Source organism: Macrobrachium rosenbergii, chromosome 5, assembly GCF_040412425.1.
Source record: "Macrobrachium rosenbergii isolate ZJJX-2024 chromosome 5, ASM4041242v1, whole genome shotgun sequence".
Taxonomy (NCBI): Eukaryota; Metazoa; Arthropoda; class Malacostraca; order Decapoda; family Palaemonidae; genus Macrobrachium; species Macrobrachium rosenbergii.
In genome coordinates, this window is record NC_089745.1 from 56,113,863 (window position 1) to 56,134,377 (window position 20,515).

General features: G+C 35.8%; 1 protein-coding gene across 4 annotated transcripts in view; it reads left to right on the forward strand.

Annotated features, from left to right (window-relative positions):
* Nucleotides 1–20,515, forward strand: part of ZnT49B (Zinc transporter 49B) — a 70,761-nt gene that overhangs the window by 25,221 nt on the left and 25,025 nt on the right. For 2 of the 4 annotated variants that reach the window (XM_067104428.1, XM_067104431.1), the window contains exons 8-10: nt 3,578–3,715; nt 7,952–8,084; nt 12,200–12,410. In XM_067104428.1, coding sequence (XP_066960529.1) covers nt 3,578–3,715; nt 7,952–8,084; nt 12,200–12,410 — 482 coding nt within the window. The remainder of the gene's footprint in view (nt 1–3,577; nt 3,716–7,951; nt 8,085–12,199; nt 12,411–20,515) is intronic. The other 2 variants (XM_067104430.1, XM_067104432.1) reach the window with 1 other exon arrangement.

Genomic DNA, 20,515 nt, shown 5'->3' on the forward strand with positions numbered 1-20,515 from the left:
GACTTTTTTTTGTCTAAATTTTGTCCCAGTTATCATAAATCTGCTCGGTTATCGTACATTTGAAAATGCTCCATCCCAAACTTGTCTGCCTGACTGCGTGCCTCACATAGCATCCCAAGTGTTCTTGACCCTATCTGCCTTTGTTTCTTGTTGAGTGAGCATCACCCCCTGTGTTCATCTGAAACATTTTGTAAGAATCCGTTGTTTTTTATGCTTTTTGATTGAGTGCGATTGAACTTAAGCCACCAAAGGGCCAAAGAAAGTTCCAAGTGCCAGCCCTTCAATAACAATTGAATTCAAGAAAGAATTCCTAGCAAAGTTCAAAAGTGGTGTACACATGGCCAGTCTCGCCAGGATGTATTGGAAGCCTGTATCAATGATCAGTTCCATCCTGGCAAAGAAAAAAGTAATCAAGGAAGCTGTTGGTGCGAATCAACAAAAACAGTTAGCTTATTTGCGAAAAGGCAAGGTTGTTTCATGTGGATCTCACAAAGAAAATGTGTGGAATGAGTACTGCTGTTAGTGAATTTAAGGCCAGCAGAGGCTGGTTCGACAAATTCAAAAACCGAACTGGCATAGTACACAGTGTGGTAAGGCATGGGGAGACTGCAAGTTCGGACAAACGTAGGGCCATGTCTGCAACATGTTGAATGACAATGCCTTGTTCCATTTAAGGCAAATCTTGAAGAGATGCCAGAAATGGATGTCTCTGGACAGATTTTTTGTGTGACGGGTCCAGTGACGCAAGCTGGTCTTGGTGCCAGTAAAAACAAAGAAGGGAAGTAACCCCAGATAGGGCCATGATACCTGAATTATGTTAAATGTTCATTTATCCATTTCATTATTCATTTATATTTCTCATTGTTTTCTGTATGTAAAACTATAGTTATTCTCTGTAAAATGTATTTTTCGTGAATATTTTTGGATGTCTGGAATGGATTAATGGGATTTAAATTGTTTTTTATGGGAATTATTGCTTCAGTTTTCGTACGATTTGGTTTTCATCAGACTTTCTGGAACAGATTACATACGAAAACCAAGGTCCCACTGTAGTGATGATTATGTTAATTTGGCTTTTCCTATATAGCACCTTCATGTTATAAAATATCTCAAACTTTATATTTTGTATCTACAGGGGTTTCTTTTGTAAATTCACCAATCATTGTTCGGAATAGAATTTAGGTGCACTATGTATATGGAGGGGTCTTTTAGACCAGTCAGTTTGTATTCATCAGCTTTGAGAGAGAACCACTTCATTTGGGTCATGTGCTTGGCAAAAACTATAAACAGACAGGTGGACATGCAGTGGTTGCATTGTTGAACAATGGCCAGGTATCTGTGAACATTAAAGATATTTGATGGAGCACTTGGATGTGACTGCTATCTTGTGCCTGCAACTTAGTGACAGGTCACAGTCTTAGCATCAGCAATCAGCTAAAGAAATGGACATATCCATTGCCCAGGGCTTGCATATTGCCCCGGGGAATTAGTACTCAGCTAAGGTAAACAAAACAGTATGTAGTCATGTCAAGGCAACTAACAGGGTAGACTAATAGGACACCACCCTCAGCACAAAAATGAGTAGCGGTTGTGATGGACACCACTAAGGTTTTATTATCAACATAAGTGACTGATAAAATTTGCAGACACAGTTGAGAACTTGTTGATAACAGAAGTGACCAGCATGAAACCTAGACAAGGCCAGTATCCCATGTATGAAAATGACCAATAAAGGATGAGACAACCAGAATTACATGCAAACCTCTGATCACCTGCATCACTATTTGTACATCAGCAGGAACTGTTGTTAATAACAAAGGACTTTTGTAAACTCTTACTTCAAGGATCAACTGATGTTACTATAGCACTATTATTAACAGGATCCATGGTAGCAGCATGGACAGGTTTAGGTGGCCTTGATCACTGCAGCAGCTGCAGTACCAACAGAAATCTTACTGTTGGACACTGGAAAACTTAGTTTAATATTTTTGCATAGCTTTAACTTGACATTGGTACTTCCTGTACACCTTTAAGCCTTTTGAGCTCTATACTAGATCCTATGATCAGGTTGGCTAATTCTAAGAATTTTCTTTAGCACTTCATGTATCACACCAAAATTGTGATTCTGGCAAAAGTAAATGATGGGTTTGCTTTTGAAAAATATGTTTTTTAAACCAAAACTAATTTTTCTAATGCAAACCCATCATTTACGTCAAATGCCTTGCATCCCAAACCTGCTGAATGCTCGCAGGTATGGCCTAGAATATATGAAAAGTAAGATTTTTATCTGCCTGAAACTCATATTTATGGGGGACTTGCACAGTGTGGCTATCCAGCCAACAGATGATCTTCTTAAAGGGCAATTGAAATGTTTACAATTTGGGAAAGATCATAAATGTGGGGTGTTGAAGATGATGGATTTGTTTGGAAATTTTTTTAAAGTAAGTAAATATGTTGTTAATTTTTTGTTATGCAAAGGTATTTTTATTTGTATAATTATGTATTAAAGTGTTAAAGATTGAGATTTTTTGGATGCCTTATAAGCAGAAGAGAAAGGCAGTCAGAGAAATGACATACAGAAACAACAGTATAAACATCTTGAAAAGACAGAAAACATTGGTCATACCCAAAGAATATGCTATGAAATGAGAGATAAACCCAAGATATACATACAGTATATCTGAGGTTCAGAAATAAAGGTCATGTTTCTTAGAATTCTTTTATTCAAAAGAATGACCAGGTGTGGCAAACCTCCCGTCAGTTAATTTACTTAACTTCCACCAAGAGTAAGTCTATCCTAATGTTAGGACTGAGGGTTTGTTTCGTATATGTACAAATGGCAAATTTATTAAATTAATTTGTATTTTTCATAACTAACAAATCTGAGGTCTTTACTTTTAAGGTTCACCTCTAACCACCCCTCTGACAGCTTAACCTGGGTTGGAAGAATAACTGATGAAGTCACGGAGTACTGCTTGGGTGTGGGTGGTCCCACGTGGCTCATGACAAAGGACAGATGCCACTAGTCCCTTGCATATACAATTTTATTAATTTTACTGGATTCCAGCTGGTGCTAGAATTTTATCCTAATGCTAAGAACTCAGGTTTGTTAGTTATGAAAAATACAAATTAATTCAATAAATTTGTTATTTTTATTTGTTGACAAATTGTCACTATTGGTAACTCCAAATGCCACATATAGGAGTATACAGCTGTGTGCTTAACTAACATGTCGTCTATGGAATCTTGGTCTTCATGTTCATATATGGCCTCAATTTTTTAGCATTTTGACAATTGTAAGGTTGAATTGACATAAGAAGAGAAAGTTATTATAAGGTTTTATAACACATCTAACGAGAATAGGTAATGAATACTGTACAGTCATTTTATCATTTTCAAGATGATGATAAACCTTACTGTCATAAACTTAAATTAGTGCTTTTTCCCCATGTGTTATGTTATGTGGTAATAGAGGATATGAAAAATGCTGCTGTTCAACATTGTTTTGTAAAGTATAATTTGACTGCATGCATTAATGTCAGTTATATTTTGACATTTGGTTTCTTAATCTTTCTAGCAAGCAGACCTCATTCATCCGTATGGTTACACCACTATGAGATATGTATCTTCGCTGATATCAGGAGCCATGATATTTTGTGTTGGCGCGGGTCTCTCTTTCCAACATGGTATATCAGCGCTTTTGGAACCAGCAGAGGTATGTCAAGTAATTTTATTTATTTCATGTGACCATACAGGCAGTCCCCGGTTATTGGCGGCCTCGGTTATTGGCGATCCGTTTTTACAGCGCTTGTCTAATGACGACAATAACTGGATTTTTGGTGAAGATAACTGGATTCTCAGCGCTGATATGCACCAGTTTCTGCTTATCGGCGCCAATATCCGCTTATTGGCGCTGATAACCAGAGATTGGCGCTGATATGCACCTAACAGAGGCACTAATATCCACTTATCGGCGCCAATAATCATCGATTTCTGGTTCTCAGCGATTTTCGGTTATTGTCATGCCATCGGGAACAGAACCCCTGCTGATAACTGGGGACTGCCTTACAGAGTTGTATATGGTATGTAATACCAGACCTAACAATGTCTACAACTGAAAGGGTTTTATATTGTCTAGACTTAATATCTTTGATATCTAATAACTTATTGTATATCCTTGTGTAATTAGGCACAAAATCATTAGCAGTTTAATCTTAATCATTAAATTTTTAAATTTTGGTAGTTATTGAATGATATATATTTTATTTAAGAAGACATGCTCTGTGTAATTATGTTTTATGATTGACGTGGGATGCTTTTTCTTAGTTTAAAGTCGCTTCTCATGTAATTTTCTCATTCTATGGATGTGCTTCAGAATTTCACTCTTGTGCTGTATCCTGGTCATATTGTGAAATTATTTTAGCCTGTTAGGACAGCAGATGAGAATATGAAAGCACACGAGGAACATGCACTTTCATTGTTTCTGACCTTGAAGCATAATTTGGAGCTTGCTGCCATTCTTTGAGCAGGGATACGGAGATGCTACTCTACCTTCACTAAATTTTGTTAAAATTTATTGCTCTAAATAACGTGGGATGTGTTCTTGTTTGGACTTAGTATTGTGGCAGGTCATTTATTACCGATAGGGAGGAAATATGCACCTTCATCTTCATCACCATAACCTTCATGGAATCTCATCTCTAGAGACTCTTATAGGGTATGGCTATCCAGAGTACCCATCTTTTCACCTCATCACCTCATGTTGCTGGTGAGTGCTTTGTCACGGAAACTCATGTTCACTACTTACTAGGTGCATGACTGTTTTGCCTGCCCATTACATCCATGGGTGAAATTTTTAGGGTTTGACTTTTGATCTTCATGTCAGTCATCCACAGTCTCTTGATTACATGCACAGATCTTGCATGGTTACACTTGTGAGGTTATGGCTCCTTTGTCATTCTTAATGGCTATTGAGGTAAAATATGACTTGAAGTTTTGATGAAATGTTTCTACTCCACAAACTTGTTTTCATACAAACCCATTAATTATTGATTAAGTGCTCTCCTTATCCCACACTTTGGCTTTTGATCTTTGGCGCATAGAAAGTGATAGTAATGATGTCATGTCATGCAGGATTTAGCACGACTTGTAAAGGCCAGTCAGTTGAGACCAGTGCAAATATTCCCTCGTCCACAGAAATAAGGAAATATATGATTAATTGTTTTTATGAAGAATTTTTGAAATAAATACCTTTTCTACAAAACCATTAATCGTAAAATATCCTTTTTTTCATATTTAAGGTAAGTGCATCATTTATGGGATTCCTTCAAGTCACTGTGCTATAATTTTTGCTTGGTTCCTACCTTTTAATTTGGGAAATTGGAGCTTTCCATATTTCTTATTTAGGATGACTGATTTCTTCTATAGATATTTTGCCATATTTTGCTGGTAAATAGTAAGAGTTACCTTATGACTTTTGCATAGCTAATATCAAGATAATTGTGCTGATGGTCAGGGATTTATTTTACCTTAACTGTGCTTCAATATACTTGTGTGAGCAAGGATGGTAATCCTGTAGTTCATTTGTGTCATCCGTGGACAAGGACCCAGTTCCCTCCTTGTATGGGCCAGCAGTGTTTCCCTCAGCAGCCTTGCCCAGTGAGTGTGTGTGTAGAGGCTGAAATGATGATTAGTGATTCCTCTATGCTTAGAGAGAGAATAGTCATCATTCATGTGGCACTGCAGCTGTAGCATCTTCGTCCCCATGACTGTGATTAAAATCTTGAATCTTGTCTGATGAGGGTTTTTAATCCATAATTCCATCTCTTCCTCTTAAGTGATGTCATCTTTCGAGTCTTGATCCTCTCTTTCTTCTTGTCAGGTGAAGCTTTGCTTCCACCTCCTGGCAATTTCTCCATTGCTACCGGAAGCTCGTTGCCTGCTCCATCCATCTCCATTTTTGTTCCTCCCACTCTTCTCCCACCTCCTGTGTTTCCACTCATCCCTTTATTAGAGATAAATTTTTTTTGGCGGGGTCTTCTTCTCTGGCCCAGCTCAAGAAGGTTGCTCCTGTGTTTAAGGATCAGTTTTTGGTTACAGTTGATTCATCAGTGGATAAGCTAATTGTATCCATGTGATCTACTTCAATGACACCACTTGCTCTCTTGTAACCTGTGTCTGTGCTTGCTGCTGCTCCCATGAAATATGATGAGTGTGCACCATCCCTCCACCCTCCCATCTGTAGGCTTGCCTGTGTATACAACGGCATCTGTGTGGATCCCTGCTCCTGTGTATGTGTTAGCTGGCAAGTCTTCTGACTCCTCTTCATTTTTTTGTACTGTGACTCTCAATACTCAGTTCTCATCTGATGAGAATTCCTTCTGCATGACAAGTGTTCCTCCAGTTAAGAGCTGTTTTCCATCTCTAGTCTTGACTGTGCCATTTACTCAACTGTCCTTGTTTATTTGGGCACCCCCAAGAGTGCTGTATTGGTGAAGGCTACCCTGTAGTTCCTATGTATATTATGGGTAACTCATGTTTTGTGCAAAAATCAGCTTTGTTGCCAATTTTAAGTCTGTTTGGTTGACAGTGACTTCAGATTTTGGGGAATGATTTTGTTTCCATATGTTGAATGGTCCCTTTTCCTCATAGTATGCCCATCTATATGAATAGACTAACCAAGGTTGATTTTGCCAGAATATGTTTAGGTTATAAGTAGTTTAATTGTGAGATGTGTAAATCAGTATCTTAAAGAATAAGCATTAACTTCAGTTTCAGACTGTAAATTGCAATACATTCGCTCTCATTTTTCTCAGTTTGTATAAGAGGGTAATCATACTTTTCAGTAATGGTTACTGGGAATGTACTGGAGCTCATTAATCAGAGATACCAATAAACATAGGGCTATTAATTTCAACTTTGCACAAATATTTGTAAGAATAGAGCCCAGTATATTACATGAAACATATGGAGGCTTCTTATGCAGCAGGGACAAGTATGAAGATTGGCCATTGCAGAACTAGACTTGCCATGTTGATCAGTAACTTCTAAACCTAGCTAGTCCGCATTTATAGCTCAGAAATCACCACTGTACTTAGAAGGCAGACAATTGTGCCAAAAAAGTAGATTTCAACATTGCAAACATTTTACAGGGTATGTTCTGCAATGATCATAGCATAAAATTTCATGATAATCTCGTTCAGAATTCCATGATTGATAGATAAAGAAAATGGTGGTACATAAAACAACATATCATTAGCATTTTCAGTTATGTGATAGTAAATAAAGGACGACTCATTGAACTGTAGAGAGAATTGTTTTAAAGTGCCAGGATACACTTTCTATGCCTGATCAAACCTTCATCTGATGATCAAAGTTGATTTATCTGCTTAGTTTTTCTTCCCAGCTAGGAATTAGCTGCAGCCATTCATCAAGGGAATTACTGGCAAACATTCCTGCAGCCATTCATCAAGGGAATTACTGGGAAACCTGCGTAGTTGTCTTCAGACGCCTTCCTCCTTGGCACTTAGGGAAAATATTTTACAAGAAGTTCCCTCCTTTCTCCTTGTGACTTAGTAACCACTGAGCTCTGGAAGTGAAGCAGATTTAATAGGATTAAAATAAAGCATAATGCAAGGGAAGAAAAGGAATTTTATTCAGCGAATGATCAGCCAACAGTTTAGCTTTATCATAATATATTTTTTAATTTGAGCTTGGTTTAATTTTTCAGATTAGGCAGATGGCATTTCTTATTTCTGTAAATTGTATCTACAAAACCTTAAAACTAATAAAATAGATTTATGGATTGTGCTTGATATAAATTCTTTAAGTTGTTTTTCTGAGTGACAGACATGGAGCTTGATGCAAAGCATTATATTTAAATTTTTTTTGTTTTGTTCCTCATTGGTAATGGTAAGACATCATGATAAATGTGACTTTTGTTATTATCCAGCAGGTAATGCCACTCTATTGGGCCTTCTACATTTTAGGGGGTTCACTCATAACTGAAGGTGGAACCCTTTTGATGGCTGCTCATTCCATTAGAAAAGGAGCAATTGCACAACAAATGACCTTCACTGAATATGGTATGTTTAGATACAATTTGTGAGATATGATCTTCTTTGATAATTTAGCATGACATAGCATATTTCATCACCCTTTGTAGGAATATATTTCCTTCTATTAATTTGTGGACTATCTTCCTAACATTGCTTGTGAGGTGAGACTTGTCACCCAGATGAGTCATATAAAGTATGAGTGCAGTTGTAAATAAACCGTATGGTGTATGTTTCATTGTACAGACACTCTTCACTTAATAACCAAGTTCAGTTCGGTAAGTGAATTGGTCAGTAAGCGAGGAGCTGGCCTTAACGATGTTTCAAGCATACTATACTGTTAGTGGGCTTGTGTCAGTCACCTTTAGATGTTTTAATGTCACCGTTGCACCATTTATAACAGTTTGAGTATATTTTTTAATGTTTATAGGGCAGTGTACTGCATACTGTACTACCACTAACACTCTCTCATGGGTACAGTATTTTTATTATTTAGTTATTTTAATGCTGTAAAGCATTATATTTAATACAGTAATGAAGCTCTCCATAGTAGTACATATATTTTTCAGCTGCCTGTGTGTGTGTGTATGTGCATTTATGCACTGCACTAAGGAAATTATGCACATAGTGTGCATTTGCTTTCTCTCTCTCTCTCTCTCTCTCTCTCTCTCTCTCTCTCTCTCTCTCTCTCTCTCTCTCTCTCTCTCTCTCTCTCTCTCTCTCTCTCTCTCTCTCTCTCTCTTCATGGGAAAATATATGTATGTAATAAAGCATAAATAAATGTCAACAAAAATAGTGTACAAGAGAGAGCTTAGTTTTAATTTAATGCAGTACATGTGGGTAAGTATACCCATGCAGGCTAGGCTTTACAGAACAAAAACACAAACGATTACACAATTTAATTAGAATTCTGGAAAATCTTATTGTGATTCATCAACTTGTCAATAGTTTTGTATATTAAACTCATAACTTTTTTATTTTTAAATTTAAGTATTCAGGAATTCATTATAGTGATTTAGCTACCCATCAAAGTGGAGATGGATGGGAGTTGGGGGCTGGGTACCCCTGGTAGCAGAGATGATAGGTTTGAAATTGTAAAGGCTGAGTTGACCCTATGGTAGGTGTATTCATCTGCTTGAAAAAGAAAAAATAATACCTATGGAAAGGCAAAAGAAATATTGTTATTTATTTGGTATGGAATATGAAATTTATGAAATACTTACACCATCCAAACATACCTTACTTGAGTTTAGGAAGTGTTTTACTGTACTTAGGCTGAAAAGGCAGTGTATTACTGTACTTAGGCTGAATCCTTCGTAATATGTAATGCAGTGTGTTGGCTGGTAGATACTAGTGTTAATCATGTTTTATTAGGGTATATTAATTTATCAAAACATAGAATAAAATAACCACACAAAACATAGAGAGAGAGAAAGAAGGGGTAAGTAGACAGACAGATAAGCATTCATATGATTGCTTGCAGAACATGCAGTTTACAAATACAGTTTTCATACTGCTCTCAATACCAACTGGCGATAGTGTTGGTCACTAGTTTGAGTGGTGGTTAAACAGCTATGTTTTTACTGAGGAAATGAGCAAACATTATATAACTCAGTCTCAAAGGCTAGCTTATGCAAAAGCCCTTGACCTAAAAAAGGTAGAAATAACAAATTAGGGTAAGGAGAAATAAGTCTAGAAGTTAAGGTAGTACAGCCCGACCTCTTAAATCCAGCACTCCATGGTCTGGCAACTCCCATTAACCGGGACTTTTTAATCAGTCCCCATTAGTTCTTGAGTGGCTACGAGGGCGGCGACACTTAGTTTCAGTTTTTGGATTTTTTTGGATTTCGGAACTGAAGCTTGCTCTGTAAATACTCAAGCGCAGTTTATTTTCAACAAACACATTCTGTGCAACTCAAAAATATAAAGCATACGAAAACATGATTTTATCATAAACATCATGTATAGTGCTAGGTGTATTTACAGTAGATTACACTAGGCTAGGCTTTCTATGCCTGTCTCAGTTTTGGTAGATACCATTGACAATGCTTATTATATCTGAGTTAGCTTTTAATTAATAAATAGGTCTAAAAGCAAACGTTCATTAGGTTAAATGAGAATCTTCATACATTAAATCAGGCTTACAACCTTGTGACTAGTCTAAAAATTCATTACTATTTCTTGTAATTAACAACCACTCATTACTGCTTGCAAGACAGTGGCAGTTTACTTACGTAAACAATAAAATCAAGACAGCCGTTTACTGATATCAGTTATCGTAACTAACACACGTTTATTGGGTTGCATTACAGTTGTTGACTAGTTAAAAATTTGCTAATTTTCAGTGGTGACTTCCGTAAATAAAAGTAAAATAAATCTATTCATCCTTCGTGCAATGGAGAGGAAACTGTTATGAAAGTATGCAGCGAAATTTACATTTGTAGACGAGGTTATTTCATGTAATTTACTGCATTTATAAATAAAGAAAGATGCATTTTTGGAACAGCTCTGATAATTTACGGAAATAATGAATCTCCGAAATACATTTCATTTAGCAACTAATGGCTGTGATGGTGTCAGTAAAACACAATCAGCTGGTGATTTTAAGAATGTAAATATTATAAGAGTGCAAATGGCATTTGATTGCTATGTTCATAAATTATAATACAAAACTGCAATAATATGACAATAGTGCATGAAGTATAATTGCATATAGTGCATAAAACAGCAGTTTTATTCAAATTTTTAATATTCGTAATACAACCATATTATTTGACTTTTGCAAATGCATACCTGTAAGTGTAACAACCTAACCGGGGCCAATTCTCTCTCTCTCTCTCTCTCTCTCTCTCTCTCTCTCTCTCTCTCTCTCTCTCTCTCACTCTCACTCACACACACACACACACACACACACACACACACACACACACACACACACACACACACACACACACACACACACACACACACACACACACACACACACACACACACACACACACACACACACACACACATGTGAAGGTTTAAAGAAACAAAATTAGCAGATTTTCATGTTTTTGCTGAAAACAAAAGCCAGAAAAGTTTGAAGTGCCAGAAAACATTGAAAGGTGCCAGGAGATCAGAATTGGACAGTGCTCTTACAGAGTGGTTTAAGCTTGCCTAGACTTGTTATTTAACATTTATAGATATGTATATTCATCATGGGCTCACTTGGTACTATTGCGTTAGATAAATGTTTAGGTGTTAGGCTAGCATCCCCTTATTCAGGTGGTTTATTAATCTGTTAATTTTCTGCTTCAGCTTCATGTTAGAGCAATATATTGGATTAATCAGGTGGATGTAATAATAACCCAAAACTGCTTATTGTTTCTTGACTTGCAGATTGATTGAATGTAATGTATGTTAACCAGGCCACTGAGTCAGAATTTTGTACTTTATTGCTTCTATGTTGGCAGTTATATTAAATCCTTTGTGATCTCTGTGGTTATTGCATTTAGTTTGCCTTATGCAGCAATGTTGGCTCCCAATTGTATTGCTTTCTGCTTTCTATTTTCATTCATTCCCATTGGTCTTCTCAATTATCAATCAAATGTTTTTTATTCAACCTTGGTCCAGTTTTTTATTTTCCTTTAAGAACAGTTCCTTAGAGCAAGCTCTGATAATTGTATTATATCATCTGATGGTCTCAGTAAACTGCTTCATAAGTGATATCTTCTTTGTGAGCAAGTACAGTGTTTACTAGTTTAGTGTTTGCTGTGCATTACATGAATCAATAATTTTTCAATGTTTTAGAATGATCTTTGATAAATCTTGTATTAGTTCTCTGATACTTTGTTAGATCTTTTCATTTTGAGTAGGTTTTAAATGTGGTAAAGTGTTTGTTATCACAAGATGAGCTTGTATTGCTACAGCTCATGTGCAAGTTAATATTAAAGGAAACTTTTCTTAAAGAATCTATGTACTTTTTAGTCACAGAGTAATATTGATTATAAGGAAATAATTTTTACCATGGTATAACATACATGTAAAAGTAAGTTTATGAGTAGGATTTAAAATGATTAAGTTTCCTTATTTTTATTAATTTTTTCAAATAAGTTGTAACATTTACTGTAAGGCAACTTTCATTTTTTTTGGTTTTCCAGTTTTGCGAGGTCAGGACCCTAGTGTGAATGTTGTTCTCCTTGAAGATCTTGCAGCAGTAATGGGTGTGATGGTAGCCATGGGCTGCATGGGGCTGACTTCTCTCACTGGTTCCCACATCCCTGATGCAGTTGGTTGCTGTCTTATTGGGGGAATTTTAGCTGGTGTCTCAGGCTTTATTATATACACTAATTCAGCAGCACTAGTCGGAAAGTAAGCATTCACATTCCCATTAATTTTTTTTATTATATTTCTTTTACTAGACAGTGCTATACACTGCATTGTAATTTTATGGGCTTTATTTCTTAAGTAGAAGAATAATTGTTTCTTGTTTGCACAAGGTAAATAATTTTCATTTATTTTTTGTATAGTTGGCCCTTTTAATCATCTTATTTACAAAATAATTTCAGTTGAAGAAAATTTCAGCAAATCCATATTTTGATTCAGAAGTCCATAGACAATCATGATCATTATTATTAATGTTCTTACAGCAGATTTCTCCATATGGGAAACCAAAAGATAAAATTCTCTCCACTCCAGTGTGTTGTATACTGTATGCTTCAATTTCCATAATGTCTAGGTCTTTATTTATGCCCTCATTTCATGATTTCCTGGGCTTTGTCTTCCTGCTGCTGCTGCTTTGTTTTGTTTAATTAACTGTTCTTGTCACATTTCTTAACCCTTAAACGCCGACTGAACGTATCGTACGTCGACTAAAATTGTCTGTCGACTACAAAAAATTTAAACCTTCGGTCAACTTTGACTCGACCGAAATGGTAAAAAAATGTAATTGTAAGCTAAAACTCTTACATTCTAGTAATATTCAATCATTTACCTTCATTTTGCAACAAATTGGAAGTCTCTAGCACAATATTTCAATTTATGGTGAATTTTTGAAAAAAACTTTTCCCTTACGTCCGCACGGTAACTCGGCCGAAAATTTCAGAAATTCTTTCGTAATTTTTTCGTAATTTTTGCACCGTTTTATATTAGCCATTACATAAAGTTTTATATATGAAAATGTGTGCAATTTCATGTAAAATACAACAAAAAACAACCCATGGTTGTAGCTTTTATCATTTTGGAAATATTTTCATATAAATCACGATAACTGCCAAAATTTCAACCTTCGGTCAACTTTGACTCGACCGAAATGGTCAAAAAACGCAATTGTAAGCTAAAACGCTTACATTCTAGTAATATTCAATCATTAACCTTCATTTTGCAACAAATTGGAAGTCTCTAGCACAATATTTCGATTTGTGGTGAATTTTTGAAAAAAACTTTTTCCTTACATCCGCGCCAGAAATTCTTTTGTCATGTTGCCGTAATGTGCACCGTTTTATATTAGCCGTTACATAAAGTTTTATATATGAAAATGTGCAAAATTTCATGTAGAATACAACGGAAAATAACTCATGGTAGTAGCTTTTATCAGTTTTGAAATATTTTCATATAAATCACGATAACTGCCAAAATTTCAACCTTCGGTCAACTTTAACTCGACCAAAATGGTCGAAAAACACAATTATAAGCTAAAACTCTTACATCCTAGTAATATTCAATCATGTACCTTCATTTTGCAACAAATTGGAAGTCTCTAGCACAATATTTCGATTTATAGTGAATTTTTGAAAAAAAACTTTTTTCCTTACGTCTCTGCTGTGGTAACTCGGCCAAACATCTCGGAAATTCTTTCGTCACTTTGTCGTAATGTTTGCACTGTTTTACATTAGTCGTTACATAAACTTTTATGTATGAAAATGTGCGCAATTTCATGTAGAATACAACAGAAAATAACTCATGGTTGTAGCTTTTATCAGTTTTGAAATATTTTCATATAAATCACGATAAGTGCCAAAATTTCAACCTTCGGTCAACTTTAACTCGACCGAAATGGTAAAAAAACACAATTGTAAGCTAAAACTCTTACATTCTAGTAATATTCAATCATTTACCTTCATTTTGCAATAAATTGGAAGTCTCTAGCACAATATTTCGATTTATGGTGAATTTTTTAAAAAAACTTTTTCCTTACGTCCGCATGGTAACTTGGCCGAACATCTCAGAAATTCTTTCGTCACGTTGTCGTAATGTTTGCACCGTTTTATATTAGTCGTTACATAAAGTTTTATATATGAAAATGTGTGCAATTTCATGTAGAATACAACAAAAATTAAGTCATGGTTGTAGCTTTTATCAGTTTTGAAATATTTTCTTATAAATCACGATAAATAGAAAAAATTCTATCTTCGGTCACCTTTAACTCGACCGAAATGGTCGAAAACTGTAATTGTAAGCTAAAACACTTACAGTCTAGTAATATGCAATTAGCTTCATTTTACAACAAACGGGAAGTCTCTTAGCACAATATTTCGATTTATGGTGAATTTTTGAAAAAACTTTTTTTTACGTCCGCGCGTTATGAATTCATGCATCATTTTGTGATAATATTTTGTCTGTGTTGCTTTGATCGTTTTACAATTTGTCATATACCAAAATCATCGCAATTTAGTGTACAATACAAAGAAAAAAAAAAGTAACTCGTTAGCTTTAACCATTTTGCTCACAGCACGATTTGTATACAATTATATATGAAATTTTTTTTTCGCGCTGTCATATATTTCAATATTTATATATGATAATGATATTTTTTTTCATTTCTGATGGTTGCATAAACTTCAGGCAATGACATAAAAAAAGGAGACAAAAATGAACTCTTCATCTTAAAAACTAAGTGTGCTGTGATTTTTTTAAAAACTTTTTTCAAGCCGCACTAACTCCCTAACGCATACATCGACAGACACTTTTGTAAATAGAGGCTCGGCGTTAGAGGGTTAACTTCCTCAGTCTTTTGACATCTCAGTATATTTTCCAGCTCTTAAAATACCACAATTCACAATAATAACCTCATTTATATCATGATCCTTGTAGTTCACAGCCATAGATCTCAGCATTTTATAGTCATAATTAAAATCCCATTTCATTTTCAAGTGCCCATATCTGTTGCATATCTTATCTTATATAAGAAGTGAAATTGGAGCAGGGTAAAGATAAAGTTGAAAAAGTTGAATGTTCATGTAGGAAGAGAGATGAAGGAAAAATTAAGAGAAAAAAAAAAGAAAGCAGCTCAGTTAGGGATGAAGGGATGCTGCAAAAAACCTTCAGTAATTTCTTTAGAGCACTGTACAGGCAGTCCCCGGTTAATGGTGCGGGTTCCGTTTCTGGCTGAGTGCCGATAACTGAAAATCGTTGTTAGCTGGAACATCACAATAATTATGGTAATAAATGGTTTGACACCGTAAGTGCCGATTGACACTGATAAACCGCCTATTGATGCCAATAAACCTCCTACTGACGCTGATAAACCACTTACTGGTGCCAAAAATATGGTTTATATTGTCTTAGCCTAGCGTTGTAAAACCGAAACACCATTAACTGATGCTGCTGATAATCAGACTGCCTGTACAAGGTGCACTGTAAGTGGTAATCTGATACTGGTCTTACAGATGCCTCATAACTTTATTATCTTAATTATGACTAGCAGTCCACCAATCTCTTTCCATTTCATCTAGGCTGTTGATGCTCTTTTTTCACCAGCATCTCACTACCTACTTCACAATCTAAGGTGTCCCAGAGTACCAGAGATGTCCTTTTTCCTCCAAGGCAGATCTATGTATTACAGAAAAAAGAATAGAGGAAAATACTAGAAGGCGAAAGAATATTACATTTACTAGTGTGCTCGTATAATTGAAAGTGTTGGAAATCCAAAAGAGGATCAAGACAGCAAGTCCCAACCCTAGGAACATTATGTATTATTCAAAGCCCCAACCAAGTAACCCTCATTTGCGTACTTACAGCAGTGAGAAGGGCTGGCCTGGGCTGGACGGCAGCAAGTTTAACTATAATGTTCATTACCACCTTTAGACTCCCGAGTTACGCACAAGGTACTTGCAGAAAATATGGGTACACGGGACATTTGATTATATTTTGTATAAAGATTATAAAAGTTACAAATGATTACATTGAGGATAAGACATACTTAAAAGTAAGGAAAGCTCTCAAAAGGATCATGAAGCATGCAGACCTTAACTAGGGACCAGGTGGTGTGCTAAGAAGTTGTCACCTTCCTTACCACATGCAATCACAGTATCCTTGTCAGCTTTATACAGTAAGAAAAGAAGATAAGAGTGGAGTAAATGTAGGTACTATGCTGGAGTACAGTGTGTAGTGAATAAAAGATGCAGAGTTAGTACAGTATATATTTTTCTTTTCCATCATAATTTCCACTTTTGATTCCAAAGCAGGTACCAAAAGTGTCAGCAGGAATGTGGAAATTGATAGTAAGCCAAACCACAACAATGCATCACTAGAATAGAATGGCAATAAGTGTGTAAATAGTAAATGATAATAGCATTGGAAATATATATACATAAATTGCCGATTTCCGCTTATCGGCGCTGATAATTGGGTATTGGGGCCAATACATACCTAACAGAGGCGCTGATAACCGAAAATCGGCACTTTTCAGCGCTGATAAGCCGAAAAAGCACCAGAAATCGCCGATTTTCAGTTAACATCACACCCCCAGAATGGAACCCCTGCCAATAACCAAGGACTGCCTGTAGTTGGTAAAGCTTTTACTAATTGACTGAACTTCCCTACCATGTTCATACACCATAGTTGTGAGCTTTTCACGTAAGAAGTGAGTGAGGGGAGGCACAGTTGTAAAAGCAGGGATAATGCTGGATAACATCAAAAGAGAAAACAGGTGCTTGTAATTATGTGAAAATCTTTTCTCCTTCATCACACTGGCCAATTTTGATACCATGAAGAGTAGATAGCAAAGTGTTTATATCTTCTGCTGCTCCTTCAAACAACCTGAAACAGAAATATGTGATGTAAACATATCAATAAATATGTATGTAAAATACATTGAAATATAGAAGGAACTATAATTACAAAATATACATTATTAATTGTATGATAAATATGAAATCAGGTGTACATATACTGTTAATATAGTAGACAGTTCAAATGCTTTGCTGTATTTTAGATACAGTCACCACCCTACTGATGAACATTCAAGTTAAGAACGTTCGTAGATGCGAACAGACAGGGTCACAGGTTCAGATTTTGCTGTACACGCCTATTTTGGTAGTAAGAATTTTTGCAAAGAACAGAAGAACATGAGGAAGAGGAAGAACCTGTCCCTTTAACTCCTTCCCTGATAATCCTGAGTAATTCTTGTGATTAACCACCATGTATTCTTCTTACAATCACGAGAATACTCGTTCATACCCATAAAATATTCCTACTTATTTGTGTCTACCCGATTTAACTTGTTCTGTGATGAATTCCCATTTTCTGTAGTTCCTCTCAGTTTCCATGTTCTGTATTTTCCCTCCCTATAGGAAATGTTTAGTATGTATTTTTGTCAATAGATAGCAGTGTGCATTGTTTATTTTATGAACTTGCAGTGTTAGACGCTGCTCCTACAAAATTCTCACTAAGTTCATAACTTTCAAAGCATGGAAAAAATACTACATTTTGAATGTTGAATGAATCTGAATTTTATTTTCTTCTTTTTACACTTCTAGCATCCAAAGTAATTCTTTATAATACTGCATGATTTAAAATGCAGTGTCAATAGTATAATCTGTGACTTCTGAATTAACTCAGGAATGTAAACATCAACAAAAATTATGCACTACATATTAAAAACCAATTACGAACAATTCAAGATACGAACAGCCATCTGGAACGTAACTTGTTCGTAAGCAGGGTGGTGTCTGTAAATAGTAAACCTTTCATTATACCTGTGCATAGTAAAGTGTCAGATTGTAAAAGACAGCTTTTACATTAATATGCAAGTCCATAAAACGGCTCAAATAGTAACAAAAGATCTAATTGACAATGAAAAAGGATAAGATTGTTGGGATTGGAGTTCATTATCATAGCCAACAATGGGAACTTTGGACCCATGAGATAACAATACGATTTGCCATGTTAGTACCTTGAGGGTGAAGCTGCCTCAAGGGTCAGCCTATGGATTCTAGGGGTGGGCTGATATATGGAGGAACCCTAGCACTGGTAATTACCTTGAGAATGGAAAATGGCAATATAGCACAGACTAATGCAAAGGGTTTATTGGCAGCAAAAATGGCACATCATCTTCTTTTAACCCAGATCAGTCACTGGACCAAGGAGAAAAATATTGAAAAGGAGAAGCAGAAAGTTTCAGAAAAATAAAAGTAATGCATGGAGTGTATTAGCTAACACCATATGACATAATTCAGGAATTATGGCAATATTGAAGACAGGAACATCTCTTAAGTGCAGACAAATAGTTAATTGTTTAGGAGAGGACCAAAAATGTTCTCGTTAGACAAGGGGAACTTGTTAATTGAGGTAAAGACACCATCCAAAAGTAATAAATTGCAAGGTTTGGAGGCAACCCAGGCTAATAAAATGAGTTGCGAAGTGTGGTAGAGGTATAATTTTCTTTAAAGAAAAATGCTAAGCAAATTTGAGGACCAAAACATTGTCAAGGTGAAGAGATCAGTTGAGAGAACTGAGAGTGAGTAGCCATAGCATAGATGAATGGAAAGAGATAAATAGAGTACAGTACTTGTAAGTAAAAATGCTTGATTTAGAGAGCAGAGACTTTTGATGGGTACACAAGATTTGTGCTAATCTATGCACCAGAAACATAGGTACTGACAAGGTGAAAGAAGAAGACTGAAAGGGTGTGATCATAGGATGTTCACATTAAATGCTGTATTATGGTGGGAAGATGAGTGAGGAATTGGTTGAGAGATATGGTATCAAAAGGCTAGAAAAAAAGATTGAGGTAGTTTAGAAATGGGATGAGAAGGGATTGGGAAAAGTTGATCCCAAAAGCAGTAGATATGGAAGTAGAGGAACAAAGGCCTGTTGGAAGGCTCAGGAAATCATTGAAAAAAAAGAGACAGATGAAGACCTAGACATGACAGAAGTTTGGTCAGAAAGAGTATGGGACAGAAGACAGTTGGAGAAATACATGTCATTTATAACCCCATGTAAGGAAACGTTGACATAGAAGTGTTTTTGATGGAGAGAATGATGTGAAAGGAGACTGATATACTATTCTTTCACCCACTGCTATTACTAACCTTTGCTCTCTTGAAGCTCTTGGAGACTCTATCAATAGCTGGGCAAAAAATTATGTGGTCATCCCCCACAGTGATGTTTTTATTGGCAAGAATTTGGTCACATAAATACATCTGGTCAAAGAAGAGTAAATCGTCAAGCACACAAAATAGAAGCAGAAAATCATAGCACTACAAAGCGCAACCATCATAGTACAGAAAAGCTGTTTAATGCTAGGCGTAAAAAATAGTAGAACAATTCATTATACTAATGGAAAATGCTATTAGTAATAAAATGAATTAATCTCACTCTATTGATGGAATAACTGAATTAGATAAAATTAGGTACAGTTGTTGCCAGCAATGAATATAATAATTGCACCAGATATAGCACCTAAAGAACACCTAAAATACTATTGAAAAAAATAGCCCACCTAGAGATAAGAGAGCAAATTATTAAAGCGAGGCCTAGAAAACCAAGCACTAAAGTTACCAAATTCCACAAAAGCAAAGTGAACAGGCTGAATAAAGTAATGACTTCTCTTGCTTCTTGAGTGCAGTAAAATGAAAAAGAGCGGAAGTAAATGATGTTTAACAAGAAAAAATGGGAAATGAATTTGTAATAAGTGCCAGGAAGATGATCCTTTGTGAAGTAACCTCCAAGGGAAGTGAACAGAGCTTTTAAAATCACTGCAGGTTCATAAAAATTGAGGAAGGTTGCTTAGAAGCACCTGAGGATCCAGATGTGCTTGTGTAGTGAGACTGCTCACCTGGGAGCACTCAAGACATGAACAAAACCATATACTGTACAGTATGCTTTTGCTTGTGTAAATAGTTTACATGTATATATAAATTGGGTTGTGATGAAACAGCACCTTTTATTAAAGAAGTTGATTGTTGTTACCTTCATACAGTGAACCCCCTGTATTCGCGGGGGATGTGTCCCACACCCCCCTGCGAATAGGTCAAATCCGCAAATGCTTAAAACCCCTCTAAAAACACTTAGAACTACCCATTTTGATAGCTTAAACCAAGAAAAACCCTGTAAAAATGCTTATACCTGAGTATTTTAATAGTTTTATCACAAAAAGTGCATTTATTCATGAAAATTATATGAAAATACAGTAATTAGTGAATATTTCTCAGTGAAAAATACCGCGAATGGGCGAATTTTCCGCGAAAAATGGC